The 17,951-nt window shown below is 37.1% G+C and overlaps 1 protein-coding gene across 1 annotated transcript; it reads left to right on the forward strand.

The window, feature by feature from the left end:
* The first annotated feature begins 3,105 nt into the window (after positions 1-3,105).
* On the forward strand, positions 3,106-13,587 carry LOC140145142 (uncharacterized). The gene is made up of 6 exons (XM_072166920.1): positions 3,106-3,418; positions 7,241-7,476; positions 8,691-8,846; positions 10,100-10,274; positions 12,457-12,780; positions 13,580-13,587. Exons 1-6 carry the CDS (start codon positions 3,106-3,108, stop codon positions 13,585-13,587), a joined length of 1,212 nt encoding a protein of 403 aa, XP_072023021.1.
* The last annotated feature ends 4,364 nt before the right edge of the window (positions 13,588-17,951 follow it).

Here is a 17,951-nt window from a genome sequence, read left to right on the forward strand (position 1 = left end):
GAGCATCCAGAAATATGTTTGTTGAAATTCAAAATTCTGGGAGTTTTTAAAGAACAAAATGAGGATCATTCGGGACATATATTTAATTCGATCAGAATGCAAAGAGGAGTCCTTGCCCTCCTAAAAGAAAACTCCTGGCAACGCCACTGGGGAGTGGGAAAGTGAGGATAGATGAATAGATGGAGGGAGGGGATGATATGGAGAGGTGGTGATGTTGGTGGGGGGGGGGGTGGGTTTTGTGTCCTGATGGAAATATAAAATTGACGAAGCTGACGTTTACTGGAATAATAATTGAGCTTTTATTATAATAATCCGGGACAATAATATAGGCATATCGCAAGAATATTTAATTGAAACATGTTTAGAAGTATAATATTAGCGTATAGCTCATAACATAGGCCTAATTCCCATTGCATTGGTCATCGCCAAGAGATGTAATCCATGTTTATTCAAACTAAGCGCCTATTGTAATAAGTGTTACCAACAAACCACTTCAGCACACAAAAGGGAGAAATTTGATGCAGTCGCTTTTACATACCCTTCTTTTGATCACCCATTGATACACTTCCCCTAGTTTAAACAACAAGACGCTGTTGGTACAGAAACCAATCTGACGTTCGCGTTAAAGTGAAGTTGAGCAAAAAATCGAATCGATATTTTTGAAGTTGCCGTTAAAGTTCCAGTAACTTCATTCCGCAAGCTCTCTATTATCTTCGCGCTTACTTCAAATCAATACAAATAACTGCAACTTTTAAATTGGGGTATTTTTCTTTCAAAACACTGCTATATTGTCAATATTGAACAAAATTGGACAAAATTTCTGTGTTGAAATATTGTGAAAACAATTATTAGTTCTGAATCTATAGGCCTATTTATAACAGCTGAGTTACTTTTTGTGCAGACTTTATATGCCTCGATACTTAATGGGCTATATGACTGAAAGTATGTGTCATGGGGACGGACATATTAGCCAATGAAATTCCAGATAATCTGAAGTATAATTACTTATTTATTGGCAGGCGTAATTACGAATGGCAGTATCATCACTTGTGCATCACATTATGTGAAAAAACTTCCACAGGTTTTTATTTTCTTAAATGTTCATACTCTTTTGTGATGAATGCAAGAAATACATAAAGAACAGTGTGTTTTGTGCGAATAATGTTCATGTTTTTTTAAAAATATTAAAATATGATCATGTAGAACTATTTTCCCCGCGCTCTAATTTGATCTGAGCCTCATAACACTTAAGCGACAATAATCAAGACTGACACGATTTCTTTGTAGTGGTTGCTGTAAAATAATTGAACTAAATTGCTACTTTACAGGGGCACGCCTCGTAATCGTTGATGACACCATTTTACATAAATCGCGAATTCTTTGCTCAAAACCCTGTCATGAATTATTCAACATTTTTGAGCTTTAATAAAGTAATTGTGATTAATTAAATCACGCCAACAAGAACTCACTTTTGGATAGATGTTATCACCGAAGTTAAGGCCAAAAGCTCTGGCCATCAGCTGGAAGGATGACGTAAGGTCGTCTGTGGTCAATCACCAAGGAAGTTGCTTGATGACCATATACTAAGCATTTGACAGATTAACTGAAATGCACCCGCCCCTGTTGAGGGACGGTTGTTCGGCTTGTACCCATATTCCCTTTTTGAGTCCCCGCTAATTCAAACCAACAGGGTTCACAATCCAAAATGCCAACATCGTCAATGTCAGAACTGTGACCACTGCCCTCAAGATGTTTTTAGACGGCTGAATCGATCTATGACAGATGCAACTTGAGCTGGCTCGTCTATGTTGCAACATGCGACTCTACAGGGTTTTGCCAATGTGAAGTTTTTTGCACTCCTGATATTCAGCGCACTGGACACCGTAAACTACACCAGTTATGCGGCCCTTAAGTTGCTTTTCCTTTGGGTGCACTAACGACTGCCGCAGGGTAGTGATGCCGCACAGTGTCTTCGCCCCGATATCTTCATGGTAGAAATCGCCATGGTAGGTTGAATCCACAGCCACCCATGGCTATTTTATTCGGACCTTATGTATGCAGAATTAGCGAAGTGACCTGACTAAGGCTACTGACAATAGCCGGGGTAATTGATTTCTCGCTGCGTGAGTAAGCTTGTATACGACATTGCGGTCAATGGGGGGTCAATGGTCATACTGCCTCCACTTGACTGAGTGCAGCTATAGCCTGCTGCGCGCTGTAGTCCATATAGGACCAACGCAATATAAAATTAGAGTTTTGGTCAGATTTCAGCTGAGATTTTGAGTTCAAAGCACACGGCCAATTTCCAAAGCGCACGCCGACGACTATCATATCTGTTCAACACGTATTTTCAAGTGTATGAGACCACATCTGGTTTCTTGAGACGAAATCATTTACGGGATATATTCATCATTTTCTAATCCGGTATCCGAAGATTTTCGTCTGATATCAAAATCGTGCATAGCAATTCACGTGTATCGATCCCGTGTATTCATTTTAGTGTCTCTGCTGCACCAAATAATTATTAGCCAGGCGATGTCGGTGTGTGCCGTGATCGCGGCAGATTCTCTGAAACTTCCCCATGATAGGGAATGGTAACGTAAGTCTTGGTACCAGAAGACGTAGTGTTATTATATTGTTAGCTCGTTAGCATATTTCTCACGGCGATTATTGGCCTTGGTTGGGATAGGGCCATCAAACAACTTCCTCGACAAAGGTTTTGGCCTCAAATTTGGTAATAACATCTCACCACAAATATGAGCTTTAAGAATCATATACAAAAGCAAAGTTCACGTCGAACTTGCCAATTTTAGCAGTCTGAGTTTCCATCTCTCGAATGTCACGGAATTATCAGCGGATAGTTTTTTCTACATGGATATTTATAGCGCCACCATCATCAGGGGACGACGCAAATTGGTGAATTTAGATGAGATTGAGATGGGGGAAAGAAAATAATGAGATTGCGAGGCACTCTATATTAATATAACAGAACATTTTTTTTAAATTTTACATGACGATTAAACTGAAATGGCGTAGCTCTGGCAAGCCATAATTATAATGATCTCAAATTTTTTTCTTAATTCTGCTTTTCTAGAACTCAAAAATATGACGAGTACCCGTAAGAAAGTGGGTGAACATGGTGCGACATTGGAGCTTCAGAAAATCAAGGCAAAACTAGAAATTCCACCGGGAGCTATCAAGCCTTCAAATGGCCAAACCCCAGTAATAACTACCATGTCGATGTATCTGAAAGGAGGAGATCATCCTCTCCTTGACGATCGCCTGATGATGACTCCTATCATTACATGTGGACCAAATGGTACCGAGTTCAACGAGCCAGTGACTTTGCATCTTCCGCACTCTTGTGTAGATACAAATGACATTCAATTGTGGTCTAAGCCAGAGATAGGGACTGAAGGTAAGTTTAACCTGTTAGTAGACGTGTTAATAAAATGCAAGTGATTCCAAGTCAGAGATAGACGTTGACAATACAGCAGTGTTTTGAAAGAAAAATACCCCAATTTAAAAGTTGCAGTTATTTGTATTGATTTGAAGTAAGCGCGAAGATAATAGAGAGCTTGCGGAATGAAGTTACTGGAACTTTAACGGCAACTTCAAAAATATCGATTCGATTTCTTGCTCAACTTCACTTCAACGCGAACGTCAGATTGGTTTCTGTACCAACAGCGTCTTGTTGTTTAAACTAGGGGAAGTGTATCAATGGGTGATCAAAAGAAGGGTATGTAAAAGCGACTGCATCAAATTTCTCCCTTTTGTGTGCTGAAGTGGTTTGTTGGTAACACTTATTACAATAGGCGCTTAGTTTGAATAAACATGGATTACATCTCTTGGCGATGACCATTATCATGTTTATTGAGAATCAAAGTAAATTTTTAGTTAGCAAAAGAGGGATAATTGGTTTCAGAGATGACAAAAAAACCCCTGATATCATAAAAACCAAATTAACAGTAGGCCTATATTCTATAAAATGTTGCATACATAGATGGTTGACTGAGAAAGAGATTAAGTTGTATATACATTAGCGGTGTGTAGGCTCGCCCAAAAAGGCAAACAACATAGTCGGGTCCATCACACAGTGACGTATCATTAGGGAAAACTGGTTTTTTTAATGTTCTTACGATCATTAATTATGATATTACTAAAAAGACTTAATAGCAAAGAACGATAGTTATTATTAAAACATGTATACCAAAAATTGCAAAAGACGACCAGAAATCACGATAAATCACTATGTGACCCCGGCGACATGAGCTGAAATGAAGCAACTAATAAAGAATGATAAATTCACTTCGTTACGTGTTTAGAAGGGAATTGTTATCTCGTCGTAAGTGTGAGATCGATCAGTTAGTGTTATGCAAATGGGGTAGTGATGCGAGAAGTTTTTGTGTTGGGGTAATTTGGGTGTATCAGTCATTCGCGGTCACCACGCCACACGATTCATATTTTTTTAATGTATGAAATAGGTTAATAAATGCGTATCACTTGTTGCTCGAGAATTCGGGGCTCGTGCATTAGACGCATCAACATCTCAGTACGCGTGCATTATTTTGTACAATTTCACTCCCAACAAGTGATACGCGTTTATTAACCTATAATTAAATGTCGGGTTATATAAAGGTCGTGAAAACATTTTAAAAACGTTATTGTAAATATTTTGGGCAAACATTTTTTGCAAAATATTTTTTCAACCCCAAATAACATTCTGTTTAGAATGATTTGTAACAAGTTTTCAAAAATGTTTTTGGAATGTTATTAAAACGTTTTTATACCCTTTATATAACTCGACATTTAAATGTTTTCTGTAAAACATTTGTGTTTGCTGTGCAGTAAATTACCAAAAATGTTATTTAATGTTATGAAAACGTTTTATACCATTAATGTATCCTTTATATAACCCGATATTTAAACGTTTTCTGACAACCTTTTATAACCTTTTGCGTATCATGTCGAAAACGTTTTGTGTTTGCTGGGTACCCACATGAAGAGCTGAAATGGTTGGTGAACTCGTTGCCAACACGTGATTCTACCAGCTCTACCTACATTCTTCTTTTTTAGACCCAACAGCCAACACCCATGCAAAACAAAATGAACAGTAAAAGTTACCACCGGAAGAAAGATGTAAACGACGCAATGTAGACAGGCTTTCAGTTTTAAAAGGCACTATCAGAATACCTATAGTATACTAATGGGAAGAAATATTGACAGAAGAAAAATAAAGAAATAGGAAGAGTAGAAAACGTAAACGACGTATATGTTGAAAGACGTTCATTTTACAATAAAATTACAAAAACAATATTTACAACTTACACTGGCTAAGAGGTAAACATCGTAGAAAGGTTTTCAGTTTGACAGATTAAAAAGGACCAACAGAATGATCATACTATAGCTAACATAATAATTTCTCGATCATGAGAGTATGAATGTACTGCGTGCACTGCGTAATGTCGCAAGTTTAGTGGAATGACACGATAGCGCGATCGATTGTGCACGCACAGGAAATGCAGCGCTACCCAAAGCGTGTGTGGTAGGCGTTGTTCGCCGACGCAATTGTCATTGCGTGCCTATTGAGCTCTCGTGATCGAGAAACTATTATTTTAGCTATAATACTGGATGACAAAAAATTGGAAGAAGAAAAATATGAAAACAGGAAAAAGTAGAAAAACTGAATATATATATATTAATTAATTAATTAATTAAGAATTATATATGTTAAATTTTAATATTGTTCTTGGTCTTAAATCACTTTTATCTTGGTGTGTTTCGGCTTCTGTGTAACGATAAATACTAATTTGGTTTGGTATCAATCGCCATACTGTTATATATACATAATGTCATACAGGCTGAGTCAAAAAGAAGTAAACTCATGTTTGAGGGGCTGTAACTCGAGATCTGTAAAGAATCTGCTACAAATGAAATTACCACTGGAAAGAGCAAATTCTATACGTTTAAATTAAAAAAAGAATTGTTGCAATTGCTCACAGCAAACTCAAGTTATACTCATTTGAATACAACCACCCATTTTTGTAGCTGCACACGGTTTCACTTCCCAAGTATACTACCTATTATATTGATTGGTAAGGCGCGATATTCAAATGCAAATAAAGTTCTGTGGCAGGTGTGGTTTCGATCAATAATTCCTACATGTTAAAGGGCTCTTTTCAATATGAATTTTACCTCATTGCACTACATTATAATAAAACGGGTCAAATAACAACATGGCGCCACAATTTACCGCACGGGATCGCACGTTTCTGTCGACGAAGTATCATGAAACTAAGAGTCCCACTGAAGTTAAGCGTCTTTTTTCGTCTCCAATTTCCTACAGCTAACCGGGTTTCATGTAAGGGATCAGTATATAAGAATGTGAACAAGCTCAATGTGCATGACACACTAAGGAACAGGCAGCCGGAAGCTTCAGTCAGACCACGAACTGCTAGATCACAAGTGAAGATTGCTAGAGTTAGACATACGTTACAGCAAGACCAAAGATCAGCTCAATCCTGTGCCCAACATACCCCAATCAAGCTTCTGCCAGATCGTTCGTAAAGACTTGAATTGGTATCCCTACAAACTATAGTACCGTCATGGACTTTGTTGAATATTAATTAAAAGCAGAAGTTGTCTTTTCAACAATAAATCCTGTTAGCACTTTGCTGATTCGTCGAAATTGAAATGGAAGAAAATCAATCAGCCGTGTGCAGCTACAAAAATGGGTGGTTGTATTCAAATGATTATAACTTTAGATTGCTGTAAGCAATTGCAACAATGCTTTTTTCAATTTAGACGTGTAGAATTTGCTCTTTCCAGTGGTATTTTTATTTCTAGCAGATTCTTTGCAGATCTCGAGTTACAGCCCTTCAAACATGAGTTTACTTCTTTTTGACTCAGCCTGTATGTTCAGTGATTCTTCATGTTTTAGTGATCTACTCAGGTAGCGGGGGACCGCTAGTGTACATAATCATACGATGAATACCGCACAGTCCTTTTTTGGTCTTACTTCAGTACAACATACTGCCCGTTTTGATTGGCGCTGTTTAATTTAATATATTTAACTTTATGTTAGTTTCTCTGTTATGAACTTGAGATTATAACCTGGATGAATAATCGTAGTTTCTCTGTTAGTTTCAGACACAGAGATATGTCGAAGACCAAACCAAAATATGTAAAACAAAAACAAACTAACTATATACATTTTTGGACAAAATAACTACATTTTCAGGTGAATGGGAGAAACTGCCATCAACATATACAGCAGGTAGCAACGCAGCAGGCTGGTTATGGAAGATTACGTCTGAACACGTAATCATTAAAGTCATACGAGCCCGCTCCTTTACTGTGACTACGTCTGGAGATCAGGAGAGACGGATGCTGATGTTTATGAGGCCGAATCCAAAGAGGCCGTCATCAAGAAATGTATACATCACTGCTTATGCTGTTCAAGAGCATTGGGTTGATGTGAGTATTGTATACATATAGTCTAAATTATACTATACAGTAGCGTATTTAGCCCTTTCTGAACGGGCGCGCGCCCCCTGGGTATCAAAAAAAAATCGTGATATTTTGACCTAAATACACTTTGTTTCGCAAGATATGGCTTTCGAAATGAGTGGATACGTGTAATTAGCCTATACCGACGAGTGTCTGATTATTAAATAGCCAATTCACCATACACGGTGAATGGGAGATGTCATCGAACTTTTTCTAATGTATACTTTAAGAACATTTTCCCAACCCCACCCACCCCATGTCAAAAAGAAATCTTCGCCACTGCTGCGGGTCCGCCGATGTGCAGGGCCCTTCACATTTTGTCACCAAAGTCAGTATTAAGATGTATTCAATGTTCAACATCAACATGATCAATCAATAACTAAATAATTAGGCCTATAGTATTAAAATGTAACCTTTTCTGGCTAAAATTGTACACAATAATTGTGTCAAAATCGCCCATCAAATGGCTTCAATTGTGCCTTCATTTTGCAAACTTTATAAAGCAATAATTTATACAATAACAGTGAAAACTTGTCTACGAATGGCTTCAATTGGGCCGTCATTTCAACCATTTTCGGCTTTTTCAAACTAAAATTTTACACAACAATAGTGCCAAAATGGTCCTCCAAATGGCTTCAATAAGGTTTTCGTTTTGCAAAAGTTTCTCACTTCTCAGGGGGCACATTCCCCCTCAGACACCCCCCTGCGTCATATGTCATAATTCATAAACATATACATACTGCGTTCTATTTGGAGATTAAAGTTAAAGTTAAATTCTCCTAATCTTATTACACCTAGTACCTGTACAAGTGTCCCGTTCCGTTTATGTCTCGTATGTTATCAATAATCAATCAATCAATTTTATTTTATCCATTCATCAAGCAATAATTTTACCTGATCATTTTAATTTTTAAATATATAGTTCAAATATTTAGTACAAGTTCCATAGATAAACATAATTTTATTTTGTGTTTAATAAATGCGAGTATTTGAGACCACATGTTGGAATTAAAAATTTCATGAATATAAACATAATAAAAAGTAATTACCCCCTTAATGTATGACCATTATTCCAAAACGAAACGGTCTAAACATGTGATAATCAATATAAATAGTATGGCATGATGTTAGAATATATTGTGTTCTTAAAAGTTATGTATAAGGTTTTGGTTCTTTTTCAGGTCATAAAGACACAAAGAAAGGAAAAAGAAGACAATTCGGTTCTCTGTGCTGGACCGACACCATTTCTAATTGAATCAAGCTCCGCATCAAAAGGCCTGGAAATTAAAATAACTGAAACCTCTCCAGAATCGGGTTGGACAGGCAAACAAGTTGGGGTAGGTGTTTAAAATATTGTAAATTAGCCCAATATATTTAAATAATTGTTACTTGCATTATAGTTGCAGTGATGATGTTATGTTACCTTACATTATGTCGGTTCAGACCTAACAAGTCCATCCAACACCTCTGAAGTGAAGCCACTAATGCAACAAAATATAAATCACTGAAATAAAGTGTATTGCATTGATTTATCTTTTACACTATTGAACCTTTGGCACAATTAAATAACCCACTTCTCCACATTTATGGACCTCGTTTATCAGATATAAAACTTTCTTATACGATATTGTCATTGTCTCAAAAAAAAAAGTTTTATCATTTAGCAAATACATCATGATGTACTTGCCAAATGATAAAACGTATTTTTTGAGACAATGAAAATATCGTCCATATCGTATAAGAAAAAAAATAGGCATGAGTCATGCCCATGAACATGCCATGATCTTGCCAAAACATGCCAAGAACATGCCCTATTTTCGCTAGTAACGGGCATGAGTTTTCGTGAATTGGGGAATTTTTGATGGGTTGTTCATGCTCACACATGAAATTTCATTTTTTGTGCCATGCGTTTGGTGAGAGCCTTGACATGTTCGTGGCATGTGCATGGGTATCTCATGGGTATGAAACCCGGTCAATGTCAAATTCTCTCTACTTCCATGCCCATAAATTCCTTATTCATGGGTAACTCATGGCATGAATCGTGGTCAATGTCAAATTTCCTCTACTTCCATGCCCATGAATTCCAAGGGCGTCAATTACATTTTTAATGTGGTCAAAATTCATCCCCTAATTTCATGCTCATGAATCCTTGATAGTGGATTTTATGACATGTTGATGCCCAATACAAAACAAAACAATCGGAATGTCTTGTCATGGCATGAACATGGTATATTCATGCCATGACAAGACAACCAGTAGCGAATTTTGGGAATACCCATGATTTTTATTGCCTGGGCTAGAACATGACGACCAAAAATAAAATGTTTATAGAATGAAACTCAATGAGCGGAACTGACAGAGAGCTTTGAAAGTACAAAGGAAAATTGTCACCAAAAGGTGCACGTTTTTTAGAGTCGGTGAAGGCGTGTATGAAGTTAGAAGCTCATCGTTGTTTTTATCAGTACAATGACTCTCTGTGATTTGATGACCAACAAGATGACATGTGGAGAGCGGAAAGCATGTAATATCCTTATTTTACCTAAAATTAATTCGAATCTAACGGTTTTCTCCATTTAAAATATTTCGCCAGAAAATAAGCTACAAAAAACTTCAAAAAGATGGTGACATTTCTCAATGTCAGTTTTCCTTCACGAAGTGCGGCGAACACATTGATGACTTACGTGGGAAATACGATGTGATGCAAGGCAGCAAGGATCTCATCAAAGACTACAACTTTGGCATAGATATGCTTTGTGAGCATGACAGTGAGTATTATGTTTAGTTTTTAACTACTGATATTATGTACAATATTATTCTGATTGTTACTAACATTCATCCGATCGGTATTCCGAGTGTCAGAATCGAGGGTGTATTGCTATTTTAAGGTAGTTACGCTTCAGTGCGTTATAACAAGAAATTTTTCATGCCAAATTTGGTTGCCTTTTTTTTCATTTGTGATCTTAACTCATCTAGTTTCATCTGGTATTGCCTGCTGTTAACTGAGAAATTTCTAAATATTATAAAACTCTGCACGAAAATGAGCAATATTTCCATAACAATTATGTTTTAGGCAGTCAGTACTGTCTAAGGCGAGTCAGATTGGTGGCTGAGCAAGCCCAAGGGGAAAGGTGTGGATTCGATGCGTGAGATCCCGAGGTTCATTCTAATTACAGGTTAATGACTGTGCATTGGTTGTTTTGATATATCTAAAGCGCCTGTGACACTACACCGGATCGGTCTTCCGTACAAGAAACGGATGGTATTTTAATAAATCCGTTGTTGTTTTTCAATGTTCGTTATATGTCCTGCTATCATCCGCCAAATGCGTTTGGTGTAAGGTGATGTTCGTTAAGTCCTTCGGCAAGTTTTGTGCATTGACAGGTGAAAAGAAATTGATACGCCTCACCGGATCGGCCCTACGTACAAGAAACCGGTTGTATTTTGGGAAATCCGTTATTGTTCGTCAATGTTCGTTTTATGTTCTTTTTATGTCCTGCTATTATCCGCCAAATGCGTGTTGTTTGTTTAGTCCGTCGGAAAGTTTTGTGCATGCACAAAACATGAAACGGAGTGTGCCGGATACGCATGTTCGGAAGTTGTCCGATTTGTGTTCGTATTGTCCTGTATATATTTCCTGAGTTTGTTCGTTATTCTTTCTTTTATATACCGCAGTTATTCGGAAGGTTTCGCTGGTGCTTGTGCCGGATGTAGGCATATTACTGGCGAACATGTGCATCGATCATGGGGGGGGGGGGACTTTCTGAAGGGTGTGGGACGCAATATCAAATTCCCCAGTAGTGACTGACAAGAAAGGAAAAAAAGGGGAAAGGCGAAAAAAGAAAGAAAAGAAAGCGAGAAAAAGTGAAGAGAGAAGAGAAGAGAAAAAGTTAAATTGCACATAATTTAGTAGGCTCATGTCAGTAGTATTGGGGGAGGGGGCACTTTCGGAAGGGTAGAGGACGCGATATCAAATTCCTCCCAGTTTTAGTGACTGACAAGAAAGAAAAAAAAGAAGGGGAAGGGAAAGGGGAGAAAAAGAGAAGAGAAAACGGAGAAAAGGAGAAGAGAAAAGGTTAAATTGCACGTCATTGAGTAGGCCCAGGACAGTAGTAAGCCTAAGTATAGGCCTGTTATTATTAAAGGACCCACTTTAAGCACTGCAGTGCTTAAAGGTGGGTCCTTGGCAAAATGCCTTTGAAAATTATTGCCGGCTCGTCGATATACAAGGCCCGTGACATTTTGTCACCAAAGTCAGTATTTAAAAAACGGACGTAGGCCTATTACTGACTTTAACATATCAATCCATGCATGTTTTACCTGAAATTGTGAGTCTGAAGTCTTATATCTAAGTGTCAGTGGACCAGTGTAACATTTTATATTTTGAAAACTTAGCTTGGGCCTTTAGGGAATGGAATGGTATTATAAGTCTTGGTACCAGAAGCGGTAGTGTCATTATATTGTTAGCTCGTTAGCCATATGTTAGCATCTTTCTCACGACGATTATTGGCCTTGGTTGGGATAGGGCCATCAATCAACTCCCTCGACAAAGGTTTTAGCCGCAAATTCGGTAATAACATCTAACCAAAAAGGTGAGCTTTAAGAATCATTATACAAGAGCAAAGTTCACGTCGAACTTGCTAATTTTAGCAGTCTGAGCAGGGAAGTGCAAACTCTGAGTTTCTATTTCTCTAATGTCACGCAATTATCAGCGGAGAGTTTTCTCTACATGGATGGTTATAGCGCAATCATCATCAGGTAACGACGCAAATTGGTGAATTTAGATGAGATTGAGAGGGAAAAAAGAAAATAATGGGATTGCGAGGCATTCTATATTAATATTACAGAATTTTTTTAAAACTTTACATGGCGATTAAACTGAAATGGCGTAGCTCTGGCAAGCCATAATTATAATGATCTCAAAAATTGTTCTTAATTCTGCTTTTTTAGAACTCAAAAATATGACGAGTACCCGTAAGGAAGTGGGTGAACATGGTGCGACATTGAAGCTTCAGAAAATCAAGGCAAAACTAGAGATTCCACCGGGAGCTATCAAGCCTTCAAATGGCCAAACCCCAGTAATAACTACCATGTCGATGTATCTGAAAGGAGGAGATCATCCTCTCCTTGACGATCGCCTGATGATGACTCCTATCATCACATGTGGACCAAATGGTACCGAGTTCAACGAGCCAGTGACTTTGCATCTTCCGCACTCTTGTGTAGATACAAATGACATTCAATTGTGGTCTAAGCCAGAGATAGGGACTGAAGGTAAGTTTAACCTGTTAGTAGACGTGTTAATAAAATGCAAGTGATTCCAAGTCAGAGATAGGCATGTCAGTGACGATAGAAATTATGTTTATGTACTTCATTAATATATTCTTGTTCATTGGTTGGTTAAAAGTGGATCACATGACCAAAATAGTTCTACCATCAGTACTCATATCCGTAAATAGTACCTTTAAGCCGTAAATAATATTTTCAATGTCCCGGATGAGCCGTAAATAGTACCTCCAAGCCGTAAATAGTACTTTTGACCATGCCTTCCGCGTGCGCGCATTCGATGCGATGGAACAGTTCACGCACGCGAAACTGCCATAGCGTGATTTCGCGCTGCTGTAATTGGTTAGCCCGATTTTAGCCTTTTCGATTTTTTTGAAGGGCAAAATATAGGTTGTGCTTAAATTGTTCGTGCTGTTCACTCAGGATAGAAGCTGGAGAGTCAAAACGTCAAATAATTTTCTTTTAACCAATCAATGAACAAAGAACATATTAATGAAGTATATAAAACAAATATATACTGCCTTTATTCGAAGTTCTGGTTAAAACTATGGTCCCTCGTTGAGATCAATTACTACTATTTTCCGCTACTACTAAACTAGTACTATTGATCTCACCTCGGGTCCATAATTTTAACCAGAACCTCTCATGGCAGTATATATTTGTATATTATTGAGAATCAAAGTAGTTATCAAAAGAGGGATAATTGGTTTCAGAGAGGACAAAAAACACACCCTGATATCATAAAAATCAAATTAACAGTATATTCTATAAAATGTTGCATACATAGATGGTTGACTGAGAAAGAGATTAAGTTGTATATTCATTAGGGGTGTGTAGTTTCGCTCCAAAAGGCAAACAACATCGTCGGGTCCATCACATAGTGACGTATCTTTAGGGAAAACTGTTCAGTTCACTTCGGCGAAAACCTAGTTGAAAAAATGCCGATTTGTAATAGGGTCGTGTTGTTGTGTTTTGTACTGATTTGGAACTTTTTGTAAAAGTTACCACCGGAAGAAAGATGTAAACGACGCAATGTAGACAGGCTTTCAGTTTTAAAAGGCACTATCAGAATACCTATAGTATACTAATGGGAAGAAATATTGACAAGAAAAATAAAGAAATAGGAAGAGTAGAAAACGTAAACGACGTATATGTAGAAAGACTTTCATTTTACAATAAAATTACAAAAACAATATTTAACTTACACTGGCTAAGAGGTAAACATCCTAGAAAGGTTTTCAGTTTGACAGATTAAAAAATGAGCAACAGAATGATCATACTATAGCTAAAATGATAATTTCTCGATCATCAGAGTATAAATGTACCGCGTGCACTGCGTAATGTCGCAAGTTTAGTGGAATGACACGATAGCGCGATCGATTGTGCACGCACAGGAAATGCAGCGCAACCCAAAGCGTGTGTGGTAGGCGTTGTTCGCCGACGCAATTGTCATTGCGTGCCTATTAAGCTCTCATGATCGATAAACTATTATTTTAGCTATAATACTGGATGACAAAAAATTGGAAGAAGAAAAATATGAAAACAGGAAACAGTAGAAAAACTGAACGATGTGTTTAACCCTTCATGCTGATAGTAATTATTTGCAACGTTTATTCTTCTTGGTCTTAAAAAAGTAAAGTTTGTAAAATAAAAGACTACCAGAATGCCCATAGTAATACGAAAAGAAAAATGGGCATAAGCAAAATATGAAAAGAGGAAGAAGTAGAAAAACTAAATGACGAATTTAGTAATAATAAAGACTTCAGTGTTTTATTAAGATTTAAATATATATATATATATATATTAAGGGGGTACTACACCCATTGATTTTTTTTTTCATTTTTTTGTATTTTGTGAAGAAATTACAAAACAAAATTGGACAAAGTGGTATGCAAAATGAAGGGCAAATCTTCTCGTTTTATTGGTGGCATCGGTATCAACGTAGCTTACATGCTTTTAAAAGTAGAAGCCAAAAGGTGGTACATCACTGATGATTTAAATTCACTTCATTTTGGAAAGCTTACTATCAACGGATTTCGTTAAAATTTTGGATATGTGTTGCTAACACGTTAGGGAAATAAAGTTGATATGTAAAATGGGAATAAGTGGTTCCTGATTTCTTTTATGACTTCATGAACTTGGTGCTCCACAACTATCAAAAAAGGAACTGGTTACAATGCTTCTATTTTCAATGTTGAGCTATATTTTGTATTTTTAACTTGCGACATTATTTCACTGAAACATAATTAAGCCCCAGGTAACAGGTTACCACAACCATACTGCAGCAATGTTGAAAAAATTGTATTTCTTGTCACCTATACCACCATATTGGGTAGTTTTCCGTAAGCTTAACGTTTGTGATTTTGGTAACTATTTTATATTTATTTGTGAAATCCGTCTCAACTAGGCATTCTAAATTGTACTCACCATTTACATCCCAAGGTATATTAGTATATCCACCTTGCACTTCTCGATATATATCCAGTTAAAGACAGAATATCAAAATTATTCCTCATTATGATATCACAGACTCTTACATGTGTATTCAAAATTGATGCTTAAATTTGACCTGAAGTCCTGAACCAATTGACCTATAACCTGACATACGGTGACCTAATAGCCTTTTCTTCTCCTAACAACACATTATATAATCAAATTGACTAATGACTATTCATCCATTGTGTAAGTGTTTATTTAATTTATTCAGTGTTATATATTTTGCATGCACCACTATAGATTTTCTATAGAGAGTATAACAAAGGATTTAATGTATTCTATTCATGTACCCTACTTGAACATGTTGAAAAGAATAAATTATAGTTTGTTATGAAACACAGATCTGATCATCTGAGTTACTAGGATACACAGTAAACAAAAAATATATAGGGCTAAAATGACTTACTACAATGTGTAAAAGCATTTTTTTTCTTATTTTTTTTCATTTTTTTTCATTTCACATGATCCGTGCATATATCGCCTAGCTATAAATGAAAAATATTTTTTTAGACCAATCAAACCAATATATGGGTGTAGTATGCCCTTAACAATATTTATCCCTTTGTGCTGACAGTAGTATGTTTATGTTAAATTTTAATATTGTTCTTGGTCTTAAATCACTTTTATCTTGGTGTGTTTCGGCTTCTGTGTAACGATAAATACTAATTTGGTTTGGTATCAATCGCCATACTGTTATACATAATGTCATATGTTCAGTGATTCTTCATGTTTTAGTGATCTACTCAGGTAGCGGGGGACCGCTAGTGTACATAATCATACGATGAATACCGCACAGTCCTTTTTTGGTCTTACTTCAGTACAACATACTGCCCGTTTTGATTGGCGCTGTTTAATTTAATATATTTCAATTTATGTTAGTTTCTCTGTTAGTTTCAGACACAGAGATATGTCGAAGTCCAAAGCAAAATATGTAAAACAAAAACAAACAAAAACAAACTAACTATATACATTTTTGGACAAAATCATTGCTTTTTCAGGTGAATGGGAGAAACTGCCATCAACATATACAGCAGGTAGCAACGCAGCAGGCTGGTTATGGAAGATTACGTCTGAACACGTAATCATTAAAGTCATACGAGCCCGCTCCTTTACTGTGACTACGTCTGGAGATCAGGAGAGACGGATGCTGATGTTTATGAGGCCGAATCCAAAGAGGCCGTCATCAAGAAATGTATACATCACTGCTTATGCTGTTCAAGAGCATTGGGTTGATGTGAGTATTGTATACATATAGTCTAAATTATACTATACAGTAGCGTATTTAGCCCTTTCTGAACGGGCGCGCGCCCCCTGGGTATCAAAAAAAAATCGTGATATTTTGACCTAAATACACTTTGTTTCGCAAGATATGGCTTTCGAAATGAGTGGATACGTGTAATTAGCCTATACCGACGAGTGTCTGATTATTAAATAGCCAATTCACCATACACGGTGAATGGGAGATGTCATCGAACTTTTTCTAATCTATACTTTAAGAAAATTTTCCCAACCCCACCCACCCCATGTCAAAAAGAAATCTACGCCACTGCTGCGGGTCCGCCGATATGCAAGGCCCTTCACATTTTGTCACCAAAGTCAGTATTAAGACGTATTCAATGTTCAACATCAACATGATCAATCAATAACTAAATAATTAGGCCTATAGTATTAAAATGTAACCTTTTCTGGCTAAAATTGTACACAATAATTGTGTCAAAATCGCCCATCAAATGGCTTCAATTGTGCCTTCATTTTGCAAACTTTATAAAGCAATAATTTATACAATAACAGTGAAAACTTGTCTACGAATGGCTTCAATTGGGCCGTCATTTCAACCATTTTCGGCTTTTTCAAACTAAAATTTTACACAACAATAGTGCCAAAATGGTCCTCCAAATGGCTTCAATAAGGTTTTCGTTTTGCAAAAGTTTCTCACTTCTGAGGGGGCACATTCCCCCTCAGACACCCCCCTGCGTCGTGCAAATTCTCCGAGATAGCAGCTTCGCAGCCATATTGTATTTAAAAAACAACAACCTAATTTGCACCCCCGGTCTACGAGTTCCTGGATACGCTCCTGCTATAGCCCATACTCATTACCGTTCGCGGGGACATTCGCAATTATGAATGGATAGCAGTTTGTCACTTCCTCATTTCATCATTGCATGAAGTATCTGTCTTCTAAACTGCAAAATGCTGCTGGTTATAGTATGTAAAATAAAAGTTGATCAAAGCTAAATAATGTTTTTCAATTTGTAAGTTTTCCTGTCCTACAACTTATAGTGTGCCTCATTTTAAGTTTCAAGGATACATTTAGGGATTCAATCATGTTTCACCGTTGTTCATCACCGTTTAACAACGATGCGGTCACGTCGTCTGCGTGGTTTATTTCGCGAGCGAAGTTAACCAAGCAGACGCGCCGGTCGCAAGTTGTTAAACGGTGATGAACAGCGGTGAAACATGATTGAATCCCTTTCAACAACGAAAACAAGCTAAAGATCGTATAATTCACTGCCATCATTGCCATTCAGCCTTGCAAAAAACTTCAGAATAAAACGGCAATGTTTAGCCGCTACCTGCAAAATACTGAATTCAATTTTAAGCTTGTATACGCACAAAGTTCCAGGCATGACGGATTTTACGCGCTCTCGCGTAACGCGTAGTCA

Source organism: Amphiura filiformis, unplaced genomic scaffold (assembly GCF_039555335.1).
Source record: "Amphiura filiformis unplaced genomic scaffold, Afil_fr2py scaffold_148, whole genome shotgun sequence".
In the NCBI taxonomy this organism is placed as follows: Eukaryota; Metazoa; Echinodermata; class Ophiuroidea; order Amphilepidida; family Amphiuridae; genus Amphiura; species Amphiura filiformis.

Bases quoted from the DNA above. Each gene is read 5' to 3' on its own strand.
- LOC140145142 (XM_072166920.1), top strand. From the start codon at position 3,106: ATGACGAGTACCCGTAAGAAAGTGGGTGAACATGGTGCGACATTGGAG. The intron at 8,847-10,099 runs GTAGGTGTTTAA...ATATTTCGCCAG, and splicing joins GGACAGGCAAACAAGTTGGG to AAAATAAGCTACAAAAAACT. The intron at 10,275-12,456 runs GTGAGTATTATG...CTGCTTTTTTAG, and splicing joins TATGCTTTGTGAGCATGACA to AACTCAAAAATATGACGAGT.